General features: G+C 38.1%; 1 protein-coding gene across 1 annotated transcript in view; it reads right to left on the bottom strand.

Moving 5' to 3' along the window:
* The window catches only part of PRKG2 (protein kinase cGMP-dependent 2), a 128,453-nt gene that overhangs the window by 44,714 nt on the left and 63,196 nt on the right, over positions 1 to 20,543 (bottom strand). Inside the window, exons 7-11 of the mRNA XM_043971072.1 lie at positions 19,671 to 19,748; positions 12,341 to 12,435; positions 9,450 to 9,518; positions 7,573 to 7,671; positions 3,553 to 3,706 (exon numbers count right to left, since the gene is read on the bottom strand). Coding sequence (XP_043827007.1) covers positions 3,553 to 3,706; positions 7,573 to 7,671; positions 9,450 to 9,518; positions 12,341 to 12,435; positions 19,671 to 19,748 — 495 coding nt within the window. The remainder of the gene's footprint in view (positions 1 to 3,552; positions 3,707 to 7,572; positions 7,672 to 9,449; positions 9,519 to 12,340; positions 12,436 to 19,670; positions 19,749 to 20,543) is intronic.

Genomic DNA, 20,543 nt, shown 5'->3' with positions numbered 1-20,543 from the left:
TCATGATCACACAGTCCAATAACCCATACGTAGCCCCCACAGTGGTGATACTAAAAAAGAATGGAAACATACATGTGTGTGTCAACTACCACGTTCTGAAACAAACGCACCAAAGTGGCCCACTGTAACATGCCAAGAGTTCAAGATGCCATGGACTGTCTATTAGTCAACCATTAGGTTTGTTTTGTTTTGTTTTGTTTTTGTATTGGACCTACTCGGTGGCTATATTACCAGATTCCAATGGCAGAGAAAGATAAGAAGACTACTTTCACCTGCCCCTTGGCGGTTTACTAGTTTGAGCACATGTCTCAAGGCATCTTGGGAGTATTGGCTACTTTCTTTTTTTTAATAATGATTGCTAACATTTATTCATTCATTCATTCATTTATTTGTTTGTTTGTTTGTTTATTTATTTATTTTGCAGGGCAATGAAGGTTAAGTGACTTGCCCAGGGTCACACAGCTAGTAAGTGTCAAGTGTCTGAGGCTGGATTTGAACTCAGGTCCTCCTGAATCCAGGGCCAGTACTCTATCCACTGTGCCACCTAGCTGCCCCAATTTGGCTACTTCCCAAAGACTGATAGAAAGAGGATTTGGAGACAGGAATTAACTGTAAGGATTTATATACCATGATGACATCATTGTCTTTTGGAAGACCTTGGAAGAACAAAAAGAAAGATATATGAAAGTGTTGGATTGGCTTGAAAAAAAAATAAGTAAAACTTTATAATAAGTAAATGATGGTTATATGAAAATAGTTGCATATGTCATCAGAGGCCTATTACCCAATTCACAAGTTGGAGCTCCTCACACTGAAATAGGCAATCACCAAGACATTTAAAGACTAAGTATATGGAGTGAAGTTATAAGTTTGGACTGACGACTAACATTTTCTGATGAACGCCAAGTTGGATGCTGTTTGCCAAAAAAAGGAGGCAGCACTAGCCAACTCTGAGTTCAGTATATATCAACAGCCAAGAAAGAGTAATGCAGTGTGGGTACCCTGCCTGAAAGACTATGTGACACCAAAATTGGGGTTATACTTGAAGAAGTAACACCCCGGAAGCCAGAATACAGAGCAATATAGCTGAAAGGTTGGGATGTCCCCCAAGGAGCATGCCACAAGCAGATGTAAACTCCCCTCATTGATACAAGTCTGTTTTCCTCAGCTCTTTGTGAATGCCTGACAAAGAGATGTGATAGCCAACAAAGGACTGTGTGAACTAACATAAGCCCAGAAGCAAGGCACTAAAGATCAAAGGGCTCAAGTACCAATCCCTTGAAGGTATTTTATGATTGAAATAATGACAGAAGTGGGAGCTGGGCAAAACTGACACTGGTCCCACATGCATTGCCCAGAAGTAGTTGATACTGTCCAGGGCATATTGCTCTAAGGTTTTATATGACGACTTTGGACACATAGGTCCAAAAAGGGCACTAAAGAGAACAAAACAGATTTTCCTAGCCCAAGATGGCCACATACAACATTGAGAAGTATCAGGCCTGTGTCTAATTTGTACAAAGAAAAGTATCCCCGAGTAGTGTTTTGTATTTAAGATGAGCACCAGAAAACCTTGAGAACTTTTTTATCTCTTGTCTATCTTTAGAACTTTTATTTTTTTATTTTTTATTTTTATTTATTTATTTTTTGGATGCAGGGTAATGAGGGTTAAGTGACTTGCCCAGGGTCACATAGCTAGTAAGTGTCAAGTGTCTGAGGCCGGATTTGAACTCAGGTCCTCCTGAATCCAGGGCCGGTGCTTCATCCACTGCGCCACCTAGATGCCCAGAACTTCTTATTTCTTGCTATCATACAGATAGCAAGAACACAAGTCACATACTGATGGTGACTGACCACTCCACAAGTCCACACAAGCATAACAGAAAGATTTCACAGTTGTTAAAATATTGTGCAAGAAGTATTTTTCAGTGTATGCACTTCTGAAAGTACTCTGTTGAAAGATATTCTAGCTTTGGCTGGCATTAGAAAGTCTATCTTACCATTCTCAAGAGGGCCTATAACCTGAAAATTTCAACCATGGACATACTAGGTACACTGAGACTAGTGCCAAAATCTCAGTGGAGCCAACTATGGCTAGTATGTGCAAACAACTTCAGAGATGAGACCACTCGCTTTACTTTTTTTTTTTTTATTTTGGCTGAGCAATGGGGGTTTAAGTGACTTGCCCAGGGTCACACAGCTACTGTCAAGTGTCTGAGGCTGGATTTGAACTCAGGTCCTCCTGAATCCAGGGCTGGTGCTTTATCTACTTCACCACCTAGCTGCCCCGCCTCGCTTTACTTTTTATGTGTTGGCATTGGGGCATGGGGCATGCCTACCTATTGAGTTATATTTCAGAGTCTCTGAAGGTAGAGAGTCCGCAGATACCCACAGTTAGGACATCTCTCAATTGAGATAAAAGCTGAAGAAAGCTTATCACCTAGCTACAACTTTAGCCTAAAAGAATGCTAAAAGAAATAAACAGCAATATGATGCTTGAGTTTGATATCACTACCTTCAGTGAGGTGACAGAGTTCTGCTGAGAAATTTTGATGTCCATAGAATACCTAAGTTAACAGATCTATGAAAAGTCACCCTACGCTTAGTAGTAAAGAGCCTGGATGTCTTGCTTGTTTTTAAAACCATTCCAGAGGCTGGCGGAGGTATTTCTAAGACAATTCACTTCGACTCCCTGATGAGCGAGTTGAGACTAATAAACATTCATCTCAGGAGATTCTAAGCCCAAGAGACCACCTTCCAGTCATATAGTCTATGTGATCCAGAAAGTGGCTCAGAAACAGATATCTTAAGTAAAGAAGATTTTGCATACTATACTTCAAGAACCATTAGCAATGCTAGGCAGCCTGGGCCCACTACTCTATGGTCTAAGAAGGAGGACTATAGTTCTGATGAGGAGATAGATGATAGATAGATAGATAGATAGATAGATAGATAGATAGATAGATAGATAGATAGATAGATAGATAGATGGATGGATAGATGGATGGATAGACAGATAGATAACACACACACACATATATATATATTTACTTATTTCTATATTCATATAACAGGTATATGTATGAGTATATTAGAGAGAGGTAGCATATGTATTGCTTATGAGATATAAATGAAATTCTTAGAGATACAAGATGAGCCCTATTAGGTGCTCTATAAAATAAACTTTCTTACTGAAATATGTCTTTGAAATAAATTGAAATACTATGTCTATACTTATATCTTACAGTCTTTGGGTGTTCCACTCATTCACATCAAATGTTACAAAAGGATGTGCTGGTATAGGAAGCTTTCAATAACAACTGGACTAGCAACAATTACCTGGCAGTCTAGATCTGCTAGTGTGCAACGTTAATCTAAATTCGATTGTTCCCTTTCAATCTAGTGCATTGTGGTATATCATGGAAAGCAACCTCATGAATGAGGTCTTGTAAAGTACTAGGGGGTGGGAGGGGAGCTCATTTTAGGGAGTTGGGCACATTAAACACTAAAATAAAATTTTTCTCTTGGATGTTTGAAACGTAAACCCCTTACAAGTTCAACTCTTCCGAACCCACCGACGCCCAGTGTGGTGACAATCTCGAGGTTCTGGAATGGGGACGAGGAGGAAAATTTGGCCACCTTCTCCTTCAGCTGAATCATCTCTAGAGACAGAGCTTTGGTCTGCCTCCAGCCAGACATGGATCTCCTATGGGGAAAAAGTAAAATTATGAATTATTCTTCCTGGTTAGCCAAGGATAATTCTATATGTGAAGGCCCCTCTTACCTTCACCTAGGGGTTTACTGCCTAGAGCTTCTGCAAAGACAATCTCCTTTTCGACACCAGATCAAGTGGGGGAAAACAAACTTCTAAAAATGCCAAGAAGCAGCCAAGTTTGCCTTTAAGAGCCAGTGATTTTAAGAGTGTAATCAGAAACAGATTTTCTTCTGTTTCATTAGAACGTCACACTGCAAAACTTCCCAAGGCAACCTGGGATTTTCATCAAATCTTATGATTTCTCAAGGATAAATTATAATCATTGCTATGTGGACCATTAAAAATCAAGTGTTCAATTTGTTTCCAAATATTGCTGTTCTAAAATAGTTATCCATCTTTTTTGATTAGGGCTTATTGCTGCGGGTTGGATGCCAATGAGCTGTCAGGACTAGCATGGTACAACAGGATGCAAATTGCTATTATCTTCCTTATAAAAATGTGTGGGAATTTGACTGAATGTTCTCATTCTAATTCAGGCCTTCAATTTTCTGTTAGTTGTGGCTGTGTGATTTGGAAGAAATTAACTGGTGCGTGTACGCCTGAGCATTTATTAACATTAATAGGTTCTGTCTGCTTCTGCAAACCATTTCAGGAGAGTATTTGTTTCAAAACACTCTCAGGTAAGCTCAAAAGGATTTTCCATTAAAGAGAAAAGTTTCTTGATTGCCCATCAAAGAAGTGTAGTGCTATGGTTCCCACTCTATCATATTTTAAAGACCCATTCAAACCCAGACAGTGCAGAGGAGGGGATGAAAATGTCTTTAATCAAACAAGGTGCTACAGAAATCAATCAGTAAGCAATCATTTATGAAATGTCTACTATGTGCTAAGCACTGAAGGTACAAAGACAAAAGGGAAATAATCCCTAAGGCCAAATAACTTAGAGTCCAATGGTGAAAACAACATGTGTATCACAAAAGGATATTTGTTGTATCTACAATGTAGTCCGGGGATGGAAGGGCTTTGGCATCTGGGAAGATCAAGAAAGACTACATCTAAAAGATACAGTTATCGCTGCCACAATGTGGGGGAGGGATAGGGGTGGCACCCCTGCAATCTGGAAAATGCACATAAAAATTTTTGGTCCTCCCTTTGTACCGGAGAATCTGAATTATTATGGTATTAGAAGATGAAATATGTTGATATTATACAATACTATATATACATATATACATTATGCATTTTAGAGTTTCTAAACTTTTTCTGTGTCATGTGCTGACCTTTGCATGTCATCTACCGCTTCCACAGAACTCCCCCACAATTCCCATTTAATTTCTTATGCTGACCCACAGTATAGCAAAACCATGATGGGGAAAGTTGTGATGTGGAAGTGATAACAGTAGTGTCTGAGCTGAGTCTTGAGGGAATACAGGGACCCGAGGTGAGACAGAGAACACAGATGTGAGAAATGTCAAGTGTGCAGAGCAATAGGTAGGCCAGGATGGCAGGAATGCAGAGTGTGTTGAAGGGAGTAACATGTAAGAATCCTGGGTTAGCTAGAGAGGGGCCACATTTCTTCCTAGAGTACTTCCTGAGGGGAGCGGGTAGGTGATGCCTTTAGATATATGCTTTCTCTTGAGGAAGTTGTGTGGAGAACGGTTGAGAGTGTAGAGAAACCTCCCAAGAGGGAATCCAAATAAAGGCTATTCCAGTAGTTCAGTGAAGGTGATAAGGGTTTGAATCCAAGGGCTGTGTGAATGAAGACAAGGGGCCATATGTGAAAGATGTTGGAGAGATAGGAGTATCTGTAGGCATACTATCAGAAGTCAAAAAATATGATCTATGATATCCCATCCTTCCTAAGGACAGAATGAACAAAGCCAAAGGTAAGAATTATATCCACTCTGCAAATTAAAACAACTCTGAGGTACCACCTGACACCTATCAGATTGGCTAAAATGACAGAAAAGGAAAATAATAAATGTTGGAGAAGCTGTGGGAAAATTGGAACACTAATTCATTGTTGGTGGAGCTGTGAACTGATCCAACCATTCTGGAGAGCAATTTGGAATTATGCCCAAAGAGCAATAAAGCTGTGCATACCCTTTGACCCAGCAATACCACTTTTAGGTCTTTTTCCCAAAGAAATCATGTACAAAAATATTTATACCTGCTCTTTACGTGGTAGCAAGGAATTGGAAGTTGAGGGTGTGCCCATCAATTGGGGAATGGCTGAACAAGTTGTGGTATATAAATACAATGGAATACTATTGTGTTGTAAGAAATGATGAGCAGGAGGAGTTCAGAGAAACCTGGAGGGTCTTACGTGAGCTGATGATGAGTGAGATGAGCAGAACCAGAAGAACATTGTACACAGTATCATCAACATTGAGTGTTGACCTACTGTGATGGACTATATTCTTCTCACCAATGCAATGGTACAGAAGAGTTCCAGGGAACTCATGATAGAAGAGGATCTCCAAATCCAAGGAAAAAAAAAAAGAAAGAACTGTGGAGCATAGATGCTCATTGAACCATATTATTTCTTTTGTTTTGGGTGCTGTTGTTTTTTTTTCTTCTATTTTGAGGTTTTGCATCATTGCCCTGATTTTTTCTCTTATAACAGGATTAATGCAGAAATAGGATTAATGTTATTATGGGTATATATATATATGTGTGTGTATATCTATCTATCTATCTATATGTATATGTATATAGATATATAGATATAACCTATATCAGATTATCAGCTGTCTAGGGGAGGGGGGGAGGGAGGGGAGGGAGGGAGAAAAATCTGAAATTGTAAAGCTTGTATAAACAAAAGTTGAGAGCTATCTTTACATGTAATGGAAAAAATAAAATACCTTATATGTAAAAAAAAAAAAAGAATTATATCCACTCAACTTTGACCACGCAGATAGCCTTTTCCCCACATAAGGCCTTGAATGATCAAATCTCTGGTCATTTTGTCCACCTCTACCAAGAGGCACTCAACTTGATACTTTTATATATGAAAATCTGGCCATCAAGTCAGAGTACAGTTTACATGTGACATAATTTTTTCTCAATATACATGATAGAAGCTATTTTCCCCCTAACTAGTGCCAATGGATGTCTATTTGGTTTCAAGCAACATGCAGAATGATTCTTCAAAAAGAGACTACCTTTGTGTGGCTCCTTGGGTTTTTTGGAATTATTAAAACAACACTCTAACTCCTTGAAACAGTCAGGACTCAAAATAAATTCTCCCTCATCCTCCATTCCCAGGTATAATGAAGAGGGTACAAGAAGACTACTTTCCCCTCTACAACTAAGAAAAGGGTATAGAACTAATGCTCTCCTTTTTTTGTGGTAAAAATGGCACAAGCAAGAGAAAAAACTCCATTAAAATTTAAGTACCTATAGAGCACGGATTGCTTCACTTTCTTGTCTCACCACCACCTACCACAGTGCCCGGCTCATAGGGGCTTAATTAATGAATAAATGTTTGTTAATTGATTCTTAGACATTTTCAGTCCTAGATTTCACACTGGTAGAGTAGATGAGGTGGCTGTCCAAGGAACAACTTCTTCTTAGGGACCTTCCTAGCAGAAACAATCTCCTTCCCACTTCCTACATCATCAACACAAAGGGCAAGTGTGGTGGGGATCATACTGGGAATTTGGCAATAATCCTTTGAACCCATTTGGATTTTCTTTCCTACTTCTCATCTCCTATTTCCTGGCTAAAGAGGCATCGAGGGCACTGGGGATGAGAGGCCTCTTCTTACCCCCATAGAAACCTTGATCCACCAGATGGTTTCCCTTTCTCTGGGAAAGATGATGATGCCCGCTCCAGGTAAAGTGTCTCCCACTTACTTGGCATGCCTTTTTTCATCATCGCGGTTCAGGTTGGCTACATATCCCTCAAGATACTTCTGTAGTTCTTCAAAGGTCCCGACTGTTTGATTGAATGTTCTAAAAAGGAAAATGCTGACAGTCACCCTTCTAATGTGATGTTTTTTTCCCAAACTTTTAAGATAATTTCATGGATATGTTACAAAGAAAATCTTCTTACAGAGGGCTGGCCTCAAGGTCAGGAAGTTCTGGATTCAAATCCTCCCTCTTCCAAGTATCCTCTCAGGGCCCTAGGGCACAAGCTGCAGAACTGCTGCCAAACTGTATTGGCAGAAGACTCCCTATACCAAGTAAATTACAGGTTTTTTTTCAAGTTGATTTAAGTTGCAGAATATTAATTTTGTTTTTCTTTTGACAGTGGCTCTGGGCCTTTTGTTTCATTGGTATAGAGAAGTCCCGGTGTGGAAGACCCTTCCAACAATGCAGCCATATAAATCATCTGCAAACTGGAGATGATCTGGGATTCAGGTTATTTTCCCAGGCCCACACTGCCAGTGTAAGACCAGGCCTTCCTGACTCTAAAGCTGGTTTACCATGCTACATAGTGTCTCACAGAACACTAACAAAGTTATACAGAGTGGTCTAAAACTATGCCATTAAAGCTAAAAACTGCACCAAGACTTTTGGAACACCCCAAGCTGCTATGGCTAAACAAAATTGATTACCTGGTGGCCAACAAACCCTCTCTGGTGACAAGTCCCTCCATGTTTAGCCAGCTTGGTCTTTAGAGAAGACATACATATCCCATCAGTGAGCCAATATGCTAAGTAAGCCTTTTGAGCTTTGTAGGCCCTTCCAGAGCTCATTCTGACAGAGCCTTCAAACCTACAACCAATCCTGTACCATGACAAGGCAATGGCAAAATGGCTTCACCTATTTAATCTAAACATCTTAGTCTTAATGCCAAAAACCCTGGTAGAAAATGCTCTCTACATTCTGAAAAAGAACTAAGGAGTCTGAATGCAGATTGAAGCATACTATCTTCACTTTTGTTGTTGTTTTTTGTTGCTGTTGTTTATTGTTTCTTGCATTTTTCCCCCTTTTCTTCTGATTCTTCTCTTACAACAAGACTCATGTGGAAATATGTTTAACATGATTGTGATGTATAACCTCTATCAAATTGCTTGCTGGCTTTGGGAAGGGAGAGAGAAGGGATGGGAGAAAAATTTGAAGCTCAAAAAATATCTTTAGGGGCAGCCAGGTGGTGCAGTGGATAAAGCACCAGTCCTGGATTCAGGAGCACCTGAGTTCAAATCCCACCTCAGACACTTGACACTTACTAGCTGTGTGACCCTGGGCAAGTCACTTAACCCTCATTGCCTTGCAAAAACAAAACAAAACAAAAAATATCTTTACATGTAATCAGAAAAAAATTTTCCCTAAGATATAAATAAATAAACATCTTAATCTTAACTTTGCATATCTGTATGAAGACCTGAATCATCCTACCTCTGCTCATCACACTTCAGATAATTTTTTGTGTGTTTGTGTACAATCCATATCATATCCCTTAACTGTGGAGATGCCCTGAGCTTCTGTCCTATATTCTCTTCTCCTTATGCACTCTCTCTTGGTATTTTATGAGCCTGGGTCTAATTATGATCTCTATGCAATTGACACACATCTTTTTACCTAGGCCCACTCTCTCCCCTGAGCTGCAGTCCTGCAACAACAATTGCTAATTAGACATTTTGAACTGGAGAATTAACTTATAAAAGAAGGTATGGATCAGTACTTTTAAGTGGTGATGCAGGGGAGGAATTTCCTCTCGGAAAAATATAAGACCATGGATTCCTAGATCAGAGATGGCCTTTCTCTAACCACAAGAGGGTACTCACTCTCGATCAATAACCAAGCATGCCACATCATTTTCTTCTGCAATGATGTTAGCTGACCTGACGTCATCACTGTTGAAGGAAAAAAAAAGATGTTTCACTACTTCTAAGAAATTAGATATACATATAACAAATGCACCAATCGATATGCCCTAAGCAATAATATCTCCATTATATCACTTTCAGTTAATAAATGGCAAAGAATATCAATTGATTACTTGGCATTACAAGTGTCAGGTGAAAGAATTTCACTGTCTCCTGTCTGCAGTGATCTTCATTCACGTGTCTTTCCTTTTTCAGTGGCTTGTAGCCTCCACTATGAGATTTCAGTAATATGAGGATATCTATTTCTATATGTTTTATTTCTATCTATCTAACTAGCCATCCATCCATCCACCTCTCTACCTGCCTGCCTGTCTAACTACATACCTATCTATTCTATCTAAATTTAGTCCTGTATTGGTCCTGATTTTATTGGTACAAGAACTTCCTGGTGTGGAAACTCCTTGAACCACTACAGATAAGGTATTTATCTGTAACTGATAATCTGAGAAAGGTGCCTTTGACACAGAGAATCTAAGTGACTCATGGTCCCAAAGATAGTGTCAAATAAAGGAAATGAACCCAGGTTTTTCTAGCTCAAGAGCCTGCTCTCTCTTGACTATGCCAACAATACCTCCAATAAAGATATTCAAATAATCAAGATACTCCCACTATATTCAGCAATGGAAACTCAGATACACTGGTGTTTACCAGTCTGAGATTCACCCAAGGTGACTCACAGAATAGCACCTGGGGATGTGGGGAGGAGGGCTGACAACTCTCTGACCTCTAGGAAAGTGGACTTCTTTCACACATTTGCAAACCATGCAGCATGTATTTCCTTTAACACTTTCCTTTATGATCACCAGAAAGCCATGTATCCAAGTGATACCACCTCTTATTCTTTCATACTCATTAGGAGCCTGCTATAATAAAACAGCAAGAAACTCCAGAGCCTTTCTTGGCAATAAGGAGGGTAGCTCACCCATGGCAAAAGCACAGTCATTTGCAGGGATATTGATTTCAGACTTAGATTGTGGACCACGTGTCTGACAATCAAATTCAGATTGCAAAACAGAGGCAGTCCTAGTTTTGATGAGAAAGCAGTACTTCAAATGAAATTTTGAGAGCTTGTAGACAGTTTATTTTTGAAATCACTATGTGAACCCTACAGATTTATTTTTAACAGATTCTAAAAGCACCCCTGGGGTTAGTTTGTGTCCAACCTGAGAAATACAAAGAAAGCCATTCTGATATGTTGAACAACAGTGCCTCTGAGCAGTGACAGGACAAAAAAAGCAGATAATACTGTGTGCTGCCATTTCCTTTCTCTCTGACTTTAGCTTTGTACGCTGAAAGGGCTTTGGGGGTTGTTTGGTCATTATAAACGTCTCAAATCATATTCTTCACTGGAATAATTAAAATCAAACTGACTGAAATATAGGACAAATTTCCTTTTTATCCATCCAAAGCAGAAGATATATTGCTTTTTCAGGGAGCAATTTTAAAATCACAGAATCTTCATAAAGTCCTAAGATAATTCAAATCTTGGTAATTTGATTCACAGGCTTTAGAGGAACAATATATAAACCATGTTTGAAATTCAATCTGCTTAATTTCAGGACAACTCATTAGGCAATCGTATATGTTCAGTACAACCAAACTGGCTTCTTCCTGTTTCTCACAGACATTTCTCTATCCTGACTCCAATGACTATTCCCTGCTTGATAGGTGGTCTAAGGATACGAATAAGAAATTCTTAAGAGAAGAAGCTAGGCTATCTATAGCCATATGAAAAATATTCCAATACTTAGATAAATGTAAATTAAAGCAATTATGAGATTACACCTCACAACCATCAAAATGGCAAGAATGACCAAAAAATAAAATTACACTTGTTAGAAGGACCCTGGGAAAACAGGCACATTGATGTTGTATTGGTAGAGATATGAATGTGCTTAACCATTCTAGAAAGCAATTTTGAATTAGGCACCAAAAATTACTAAATGGTGCATGCCCTTTGACCCAGATATCCTACTGCTAGGACATATGGCAAAGAAATCAAAGAAAGAGGAAATAGTCATACATGTACAAAAATATTATGATACCTCTTTTTGTGGTGGCACAAGACTGGACACTAAGAGAACATCTATCAATTGAGGAAAGGCTGAAAAAATTATACGATATGAACACAATTATAGGATATGAACACAATTATAGGATATGAACACAATTTGAAGTAAGAAATGAGGAAATACATGATTTCAAAGAGACATGGAAAGACTTGTATAAGCTAATACAGAAGAAAATGAGCAGAATCAGGAGAATAGTTTATACAACCACAACAATATTACAAAAATAAACAATTTTGGAGATTTGTATAAATTGATGAAAATGAAATAAGCAGAGCTATAAGAACAACTTGTACAATAATAACACTCTGAAAGCTCTGTTGGATGCAGTAATAAGCCATGAGAGGTGATTGATTCAGGCTGTAGAATATGACAGATGAGAAATAGATAGATAGATAGATAGATAGACAGACAGACAGGCAGACAGACAGACGAGTGGGGGTAGACAGATAGATGATAGATTAGATTAGAGAGATAAGGTAGGTAGGTAGACAGATAAGATGGGTGGGTAGGTGGGTGGGCAGGGGTGGGGTAGAGGTAGAGAGATAAGATAAGATAGATAGATGTGTGTGTATATATGTCTATATAAATTTATAATACATATATAATACATACATACATTTGCTTGACTGTGCAAGGATTTAATTTTTGTTTTTACAAATGGGGTGGACATGGCTAGAAAAATAAATATGTGGACATATTCCCAAACAGTAGACTAACCTGATGAGAGCTTTTTCTCCAAAGTAATCACCCTTTTGCAGCGTTTTAATCAGCTGAGGTTGATCATTGCCTTCTGTACTCTGAGTGACTTTCACCTGGACAATAAAACAAAAGAAGTTCACCAAATTCATGTTCTTCTTATCTCATTACCAACAAGAGAGGGAGGTGTAATGAGCACATAGAAGGCATCAATAAATGTTCCCTGAATTCTGATGACAGCTCTATAAAGGCACAAAGAGTCAAGTCAACAAACATCCATTAAGCACAGAGATAGGAAATGGAAAAAGAGAATGCCAAGACAAACAGGCTCAGGAATGTACATAAAAATGAAGATTTCTCTCCCCAGTCTCCAACCAGGTGCTGGTGAATATTCATAATAACAATGGAGGTTCTAGATGTTTATCAGTCTATAACAAAGATAAATGTGAAAGACCACAGATATAAAGAAGGCTAAATTTTGGTTTCTATGAAATTTTTATGTGAATCTAAATCTTAAATTTAGATATATACATAAAAGCTACAAACATATTAAAAGGTTATTTGTGTATTTCTTAAAATTATATCACTGATGAAATGCAAGTTAAATCAGAAATATAATTTATAAATCCATTCAGTAATTTAAGGAAAATGTTCCCATGTGGTTGGCTGGAGAAATTTCCCAATAATGGGACAGCAAGAGAAGGTGGTTTCTTGATAAAACTTTTATTGGACTAGAGCTAGCTGCAAATGTACATTAATGCTCAAGCATACACACACACACACACACACACACACACACACACACACACACACACACACAAACCACCGTGCCATTTGATGTCATCTCTAGCTAAATCTATAGAATCTTGACAACCATATTGACTTTTTGACTGAAAAATGCATTTCAATACTAAGATCAGTATTATGATAATGTATATTGAAACCATATCAAAATAGCTCAGGAATTTTTAAGTGAATAAAAAATGACATGCATCTCTTTTCACCCCTCCCAGATAATTAAAAAAGAATGATCACCCTGACTTATTGAGCTTTCACCCTAGGGCCACCTGGAAGATCAGTTATAAACTCTAAGGTGGATCAGAGTTGATCCAGAGTATCCCAGACAACCAGGTCAATGTAATACCAATCTTTCTAAAGTCCTGTAGTACAGGTCTAAGGTTTTTTGTTCATATTTTACTCCCCTAGAATTCTTCAAGGTTAATTGCCCCATCTCCGGGGTGATGAGACACATGTCCCAATATATAAGCTTCCTAAGCACCAAATGGAGGGTAATTAGAGGTAATCTGGCCAATGATAAAGGCAAGAAAGATAATAAAAACCCATGCACCCATGTGGCATGGGGATTGCTAAAGCAAAGGAGGATGTTTACTGAAGAGAGGAGGAGAGGAGGTGGGGACAGAGGGACAAGATAAGATCACCCTCTTTAACAATCTAAAGGGCAATAATGTAGAAAAGAGATGAAATGTGTTCTGCTTGACCCCAGAGAACATAACACCCCCCGCCCCCGCAAAGATAAATATCACAAAGGGTCAAATATAGACCTAATGTCAGGAAAAGTTCTGAAACAATTAGAACTGTCTAGAAGTTAAAGGAGATGGCTTTAGAAATTGGGGAAATTGGTCCTTCCTCCTCATTAGAATCCTTCAAGCTAAAAATGAATGAACACTTGTCAAGGCTGTTGTAATGACAATTTTTTTTTTGGTATGAATGGGTAGGGTGAGATAACTGAGGTCTCTTCCAATTCTAAATTTCATGATTTAATGTTGTCCCACAAGTTATTGGTCCTTATTCTAGTTGAGTTCCATGCCTGCTGTAATGGATTAGAGTCTGAGAATTCAGATAAACAGTCCCTTTAATTAAAAAAAAAAATCCAAGGTATCCTGGTAAATGTTTTATTACTGGCTTTCTAAAAACAAAAAGTAAATGTACGACACTTTCAATTTTAAAATTATGTATGTATGTATATCCAACAGTCCCCTGCAAAAGGAACTGTAGAAAGTAACATGAAGTAATCTAGAAGATGAAAGCAGGTGAAAGTTGTCAGCAAGGAAATTAAAAACATCAAGGAAGTCACTTCAGGAGCCCCTTCACCAAAGACTTAAAAATCTTCCATGACCAAAAGGCCCTTAGCTATTTCTCAGATCAGTCCATCTGGAGGCAAAGTTAATTCCAACTTCACCAGGTCTTCTCCATTGTCTTGGCTTACAACATCTTCAGTTAGGATAGTGGGAGCATGGGAGTTAATTCAAAGGTCCCTAGGTCATTTTTTTTTTTTCAGGAAATGAGACAGGGATATGCTGTATTTACATGAATTTACAATTAATTAGTTTAAATTTGTTAATTTTCGGTGAGAGTGCTTGGATTGAAATCCTGTATTCCTTAAATTTCTAAGACATTACATTAGCACAGCTTTTTTCCTATATGAATTCTATAAAGTCCACTCTCAAAAACGACCTTCACAATTTGATTTCATTCTTAGTTATTTCCTGTATTAATCTACTAATAATGAATAAGCAACTTAATATACAGGAAAACCTACAATCAGTTTTCCATTTGGCGTGAATTATCTGATTTTTATAAGTTGTTCTTTCTTTTTCAGTAAAGGTATGACATTGACTTTACTTCTATGATTTCATTCTGGTATGAATTAACTGCTGTTCACTAAGTCCTGTGCTCCATCAGAACGCCTTCTCATGTTCGTTACATTTATAATACTATCTCAAATATTAATTCTTTAATATTGAGTAAAATTTGAGCTCCACTAGACTGCCTTTTCGTATTCATTACATTCCTAAGAAATCTCTTCTAAATGAACTTTCTGATTTTTAATAAATCTTGTCTTCTGGCTGAAGGTCTTCTTACATTCATTATATACAAAATGTTTCTTTCCAGTATGAACTATCTTATGTTTAATAAGATGTATTCTTTGTTGGAAATTCTTTCCACATTCATTAAATTTATATGGTTTTTCTCCAGTGTGAATTCTCTGATAATCATTATGTCTTATCTTCCAGCTGAAGGCCTTCCCAAATTCATTGTATTTATATAGTTTCTCTCCAATATGAGCTCTCTGCTGAATAAGTCCTGTCTTCTGCCTGTGAGACTTCTCACATTCATATGGTTTTGCTATACTATGAATTCTCTAATGCTGATTAAGTCCTGTCTTCAGGGAGAAGGCCTTCCCACATTTATTACACACATAAAGTTTCTCTTCAGTATGAATTCTTTGGTGATCAGTAAGTATTATCTTTCAGGTAAAGGCTTTCCCACATTCATTACATTTATAAAGTTCCTCTCCAGTATGAATTTTCTGGTGCTCAACAAGCTATACTTTCTGGCTGAAGGTCTTCCCACATTCATTACATTCAAAGGGCTTCTCTCCAGTATAAATTCTCCAATGATGAGTAAAGTTTATCTTCCAAAGGAAGGTCTTCCCACATTCACTACATTAATCAAGTTTTTCTCCTGTATGAAGTTTCTAATGTTCAACAAAGTATATTTTCTGGAAGAAGACCTTTCCATATTCACTACTTTCAGGGTTGCAGTCCTTCATAGATCTCAAATATAAGAATAAGGTTCCCTTCCTTCATTGTGTTATTGGAGGGAAACAAAGAAGATATCAACTGAGTGTTCTCCACCCCCTAATCCTTCAGATTTTCTTATATTTAAATGTTTTCATCCTTCCTTTGCTTAAAGAATGTCCCCCTCCAAAAATAACCCCCACACACTTCAGTGTCTCCTTGATGCCTATAATGTAAATTTAAAATTTTTCTGCTTGACAGGCCTTCCACAATCATGGGTCATGCAACCCTTTTGGTCTAATCTCATCCTATTCCCCCCACATACTCTGAACTCTAGCCAAATGAGTTTACTCTGTTACCTGAATGTGCCAGGCTTCCTTCCACTTTCTCAGGTCCAGGCCTTGGCTCACACTATTTCCTATCCCTGGAACGTTCTTCCTTCACCTATTGAATTCTCTTCCTTCTTTTAAAATCCAATTCAAGCTTTACCTTCTGCATAAAGACTTCCTTGATCCATCTGATGAATAAAAATCTCCCCCCCCCCACAATCTTACCTAATACTTTGCTTCCATCTTCATAGGATACTTAATGCTATTTTATATCATAATTTTCTGGGTTGGTATCTCTCTCTATTTGACTGTAAGTGCCATGAAGTTAATGGCTATGTCTGACCCAAGCACTCTTCACAGTGCCCTGTATATAGTGAGCACTTAATATATATATATATATATATATATATATATATATATTGGGCAGGGCAATGAGGGTTAAGTGACTTGCCCAGGGTCACACAGCTAGTAAGTGTCAAGTGTCTGAGGCCGAATTTGAACTCCAGTTCTTCTGAATCTAGGACCTGTGCTTTATCCACTGCGCCACCTATCTTCCCTCTTAATATATATTTGTTAAAATTGCAGTTAGAAGGGTATTACAGTGGAATGGGCCCTCAATTAAGTCAGATGACTTGTGCTGGAACCCTAATTTCTCTGGGTGGAAACTTAGGCTCTATCATCTTCAAAAAGAGGTTAGATATGAGGACTTTTAAAACATCTTCCACCTCTCAACCCATGATTCTACCCACACAGCATTGCTTAGAGCCAGAACACTTTGTTATCACAATGGTAGTGCTTGTTAGGTGATGAGATCATTCTTGTGTTTAGACTGTGATTTGTTTACAACTGAGGTATAGCTCAATTCATTGCAATAACATGACATCTATAGAAATCCATGGAGAAGTTAGGTTCACTTTGCATGTGTGAACATCATCAAATCTCCCAGTTACCCCAATAGGGTTCTCTCTTTTCAATTGAATATTTCCAGTTCTCTTTGTGTGAATCTTTTCCCTTCTCTGGGATCATAGCTAATGAACAAATGACAATTATTGAGATAGTAAAAGACTATAAAGAAGAATAATAGGCTGGTAATTGAGAGAATCAGGTGCTCAATGTCTCATCATATGTGTGTATATGTATGTATGTGTGTGTGTGTGTGTGTGTGTGTATCTCCTCATTGGAGGGAAAGATTATCATACAGTTGGGGGGGTTACCATAATATCAATGTATTATCATACATTGGGGAAAATTATTATACAGTTTCTTCCAATTGCTCAAATACATTTATTTTTCTAGTTTTCCCTGGACTCTTGTGTCAGTATTTTAAAGTTCCTGCTCACCTCTGGTCTTTCCATCAGAAATGCTCTAGGCATCAATTCCATTAAAGCTACATGCTTTCCCCTATAGTATTTTACTCAGCTTTGCAGGGTAAGTTATTAGTTGTTGTAAGCCTTTTTGGTGGGGGAGGGGGGCTTTTGGAATACTGAATTCCAAGATTTCCTCTGGATTTTTAATAGAAGCTGCCAGGTCTCAGTGATCTTTATCTTGACTGTGGTTCCTTGTACTTGAACTGCTTCTTTCTGGATGCTGGCAATATTTTTTTCTTTGATATGGGAGTTCTGAATTTTGATTTTGACATTCCTGGGACTTTTCCTTTTGAAATTCCTTTCCGGAAATGATCAGTTAATTCTTTCTATCTTTGCTTTCTGGTCCTAATAAGTCTGGAAAGTTTTCATCTATGATTACTTGAAATAGAGTTTCCCGGTTGTTGGGTTTTTTTAATCATGGCTTTTCAGGGAATTCAGTGATTATTAAAATTCTTTCCTTGAACTCGTTTTCCAGGTGACTTGTTTTTATATCAAATATCTTACATTTTTCTATTTTTTGAAATCTTTAAATTTTGTTATATATGTGTATATGTATACATGTGCATATACATACACATGTATTGCCATTTTATGAAGTCATTGATTTTTGTTTGGTCTATTCTAGTTTTCAGGGATCCTATTTCTTGGATAAAGGTTTATTTTCTCTTCTAATATCCTTATTCTTTTTCTCATTCTTTCCTCCAAACCTTTTATTTTATTGTTTATCTCTGGCTTCATTTCTGCCTCTAGGCATTCATGTAGTCCTTGTGGAAAACTGTTTTTTCTCTTTGAGTTTCCATTTGTAATATTAAATTGAATTAGATTTGCAGGATTTTTTAAAATTCTGGTCAGTATTTTCTTTGGTTTATTCATCTTTCCCATTTTAGTCCCTAATTTGGGCCTCTACTGCAGGAAAACATTCTGATCCTTGCTGTGCAAAATTTGGGGTGGGGTGGTTAGTTCAGTTTGGTCTTACTCTGAGTCCCCTGAGTTCTTGGGTTGGTGTTGAGGGTTCAACCCACTCTGCATCTCTGAGATTCATAGTGCTGGATCCTCAGGCCTTCTCTGGAGTCTCAGAACAGAGTTCTAAGGACCCCTAGTCTTAGGTAGTTCCAGTTGTTGACACTCCCAGGGCTTCCAAGGTCCCCACCCTGGAACTTTCAGACAACCTTGAAGCTTTCTCAGGGGAGCCTCTGCATACAGAGCCTTGTAAACTACCTAACTCTGATGAGGCTGGTATGCTTTTCTAGAAGTGCCCCCTCTTCTTTCACCATGGGGCTTCTGGCTAACATTTTGAGCAGTTCTGGACTGGAAGAAGTCACTGTGTGTAGTTTCTCATCAGATTTCTTGATGATTATTTCATCTTAGGAGAACTGTAGAGTTTTGCTAGAATAGGTATGTGGGAAGTGGCAGGCAAATCAAAATAACAAACTCTTGAATGTATAGATGGAATGCTTCCTTCTCTCCTGCTTGATGGCATCACCAACAGACCAGTGTAAGAAGAGATCAGCTATTGATTTCTCTATCCAGCATGCATGTCCTTCCCAAGGACAGTAGGAAATGTACCTTCTTCCCCTAGATTCTCAAGCAACCTTAGAATTCCAAGCATAAGATAGAGAGGGCAACTTTCCAACTGACCTTCTCAGCAGGGGATTGATTCTTTGTGCTCCAGCATTAGGTAGGGGGTATAATGGATCTGGAGTTGGAGAATCTCAATTCATGTCTCAATTGTGCAACAGCAGAATTTGGACAACCCGCTTACACTCCTCGGAGTCTCAGTTTCCTCATCTGTATGTAGGGAGTAACTTATTTCCTTGCAGTACAGTTGAGATAGTAACATCCCTTCACTTTCTGTGGTCTCCTTCCTTAGGTTCCCCAGGGCTTAACTATTTAAAGCTTCCAGTGGGGCATGACTAATTGCTAGGATGTCTCCTGTCCCCTTTGGATAAAGCTGCCGTGAGCAGACTGAAAGAGGGAAGGACTCAGATTCTGTATGCTACCTGTATCATATGTCAATGCCAATCATTTTACCCTCAAAAGGCTCTCTTGTATACGATAAAATAGGGCATGACAGTTATTTGCCAGGTTTTATTTTGACGACCATCATATTTACCACTCCTTTCGCTAAAATGAAAAAGGTGCTCCCTTCCTCCCCCTCTCTGATGATGTAATCTCCTTTGTCATAATATTCCTGTTGGGATGAGAAAAGAGAAAAGTATTAGTAGAGAAGAGTATTTAAAGGAAGAGTTGAAATAACATTTCTAAGCTTTTTGAAATACTGGCTATATAAGGCATCACTCTCTATGCATTGTTGGTTTTAAGCCTTTCATCCATCAGTCATAGGCCCTGGGAAAATAAGGAGTCCTAGCCAGTTCTGGTATTCTTTTATTGCCTTCTTCATAGAGATCATCTCTGGAACTTTGATGAAGGATCAGACTCAGAATGCAAAGGGAACAAGAATCCAGTTCTAGTCATTCTAGGTCACTTCACATTTCTAAATCATAGCTATTTTTCCCCTTAAGACAGAAAAGGAAGTAAAATCATTTCTAATTGACTAAACCAGCCCAAGTAATAACAGTACAGACCAGAAGAAAATTAGTAAATTGAAATAAATAATATATTCTATCCCTCAAGAGATAGGGGATTTTTGGATGACACAACCCCAATTCTCTGAAAAGCAACAGAAGACAGGACATCTAGGGTCCTAAGATTCTTCATAAATCTCTCCAGAGGAATGTCTGGACAACAGTGCAAAGGAAGAAGTAAGAACTTCCCTCTAACTGCTCCTTGAGAAAGGTCAAAGTGGTATTTTTATAGTGTTTTTTTTTTTTTTGCTAGTGTGACTAAACCAATATAACAACATATCTAAAGCAAAACTGTTTGTTAGGAAGAACTGAGAATCTAGTCTGTATTCCCTATAGTCTGTACCTTTAATTTTATCTCGTAAATTCATAAAGCTGTAATCTGCCTTTTATTTTAAAATGAC

Source organism: Dromiciops gliroides, chromosome 6 (assembly GCF_019393635.1).
Source record: "Dromiciops gliroides isolate mDroGli1 chromosome 6, mDroGli1.pri, whole genome shotgun sequence".
Classification (NCBI taxonomy): domain Eukaryota; kingdom Metazoa; phylum Chordata; class Mammalia; order Microbiotheria; family Microbiotheriidae; genus Dromiciops; species Dromiciops gliroides.
Note: the sequence above shows the minus strand (reverse complement) of the source record. Positions and strands in the feature narration are given on the sequence as shown.